A 1,563-nucleotide genomic window follows, 5' to 3' on the forward strand; every position below is an offset into this window, starting at 1 on the left:
TGCACGGAGGACGTTTTACTGGGCTTTTGAAACACCTTGGAAATGATCAGGAACTTACATTTCAGGGATATAACCTGTATCTCTGGTTATGCGAGGTAGCAATTTTCTGAAATCGCACTCTTTTATTTTTTACTTAAGGGGTCTATTTCTAAATTGTCCGAGGTCGCCCCGTCTTCAAGTAATCTACCCCTCACTCCTGAATCTTCAATACGTGGGCAGGAGTGATAGGATGCGTTTTGAAGCAGCCAAAGTTGGGGGGTCGTATTTTGCTATGATACAGCTACAGAGTGTGCGAAATTAAAGGGAATAAATAAGAATCGGTGCTTTTTGTGGGTTCCCCTATCCGGGGCCCCTGGCATGCGGGGCTGGATGGAGGGAGAGAGCCTCGGAGAGCTAAGGGGGGGGGGGCGGGGGCGGGGGACCGCGTTTGAAGTTAGGTCGGGCCAGCTGCTGTTCTCCTTAATAACAAGAGGGGAAAGGAGCGAGGGAGGGAGAGATTGAAAGGAGGAGGGAGGGACAGGAGGGGAGGGAAGGGGAGGAGGAACCAGAGAGGGGAGCGCGGCGAGAGGGAGGAGAACTGCCCAGCCAGTTTGCGTCACTGCCTCGCAGAGCAGAAGAGGAGAGCGAGCTGGGGAGAGCGAGACAATTTGGAGGGGAGGAGAGGCAGAGTCGGCAGACCCCGCGGCTCTCCTCTCCACCACCCATCCTTTTCCTCTCTTCTCCCTCGGCTTCCCTCTCTGCCTTTCCCATTCCCCCGAAAACCCCACTTAGCCAAAGCAAGGAGGTCAGGGGAACCCTTTCCCCTCCCCCCTTCAAAAAACTTTTCCAGTCCGGAGAAAGCAGGGGACCGAGTGGGCACCCAGCTGGCCATGGAGCTGCTGTGCTGCGAGATGGACCGGGTGCGCAGGGCCGTGCCCGACGGCAACCTGCTCCACGATGAGCGCGTTTTGCAGAACTTGCTCACCATCGAGGAGCGCTACCTTCCGCAGTGCTCCTACTTCAAGTGCGTGCAGAAGGACATCCAGCCCTTCATGCGCAGGATGGTGGCCACCTGGATGCTGGAGGTAGGTCTGCGGACGGACGTTCCGTCTGCCCCCCCCCGTATTCTGCCCCCCCCCCCCCGTAGGGGCCCTAAAACTGGGAGAGGACAGCCCCCCCTCCCCGCTCCCGCCTGCCCGATCCTGTGTTCGAGGTTACCCCGCGCCCTTTGGCGAGACGCGTGGCTTTATTTCAGTTCCTTGAAAGATGCAAGATTAACTGGGGGAGGGGAGGGGAGGAAAGAGGAAAATCTGGGAGAAACGAGGCTGTCTTGGAGTGGGGGTGGGGGAGCATCCGCGCGCGTGTGCACGCATGTGGCTGCTGCTTCCCACCCCCATTCTGACCTGCCCTTTGCGAAGCCCCGGCTGCTTTCGGTGCTGTTAAGAAGAGACTAGGACGATGAAATCGGGACCTAGAAGTTTAAAAAAAGCAGCCCCCCCAAGGCTAGAGCAAATTCGCCCTAGCCCCGGGTCCCCGCATGTGGTCGCGACTCCGCGTTGGCACTCACAGGGGGGGAGGGGGAGG

At 58.3% G+C, this 1,563-nt stretch overlaps 1 protein-coding gene across 1 annotated transcript in view; it reads left to right on the forward strand.

The window, feature by feature from the left end:
• Positions 1–548: 548 nt before the first annotated feature.
• Positions 549–1,563, forward strand: part of CCND2 (cyclin D2) — a 26,315-nt gene continuing 25,300 nt past the window's right edge. Inside the window, exon 1 of the mRNA XM_005877007.2 lies at positions 549–1,064. Within this exon, the coding sequence (XP_005877069.1) occupies positions 870–1,064 (195 nt within the window). The 5' untranslated portion in view covers positions 549–869. The remainder of the gene's footprint in view (positions 1,065–1,563) is intronic.

Source organism: Myotis brandtii, unplaced genomic scaffold (assembly GCF_000412655.1).
Source record: "Myotis brandtii unplaced genomic scaffold, ASM41265v1 scaffold504, whole genome shotgun sequence".
Lineage (NCBI taxonomy): Eukaryota > Metazoa > Chordata > Mammalia > Chiroptera > Vespertilionidae > Myotis > Myotis brandtii.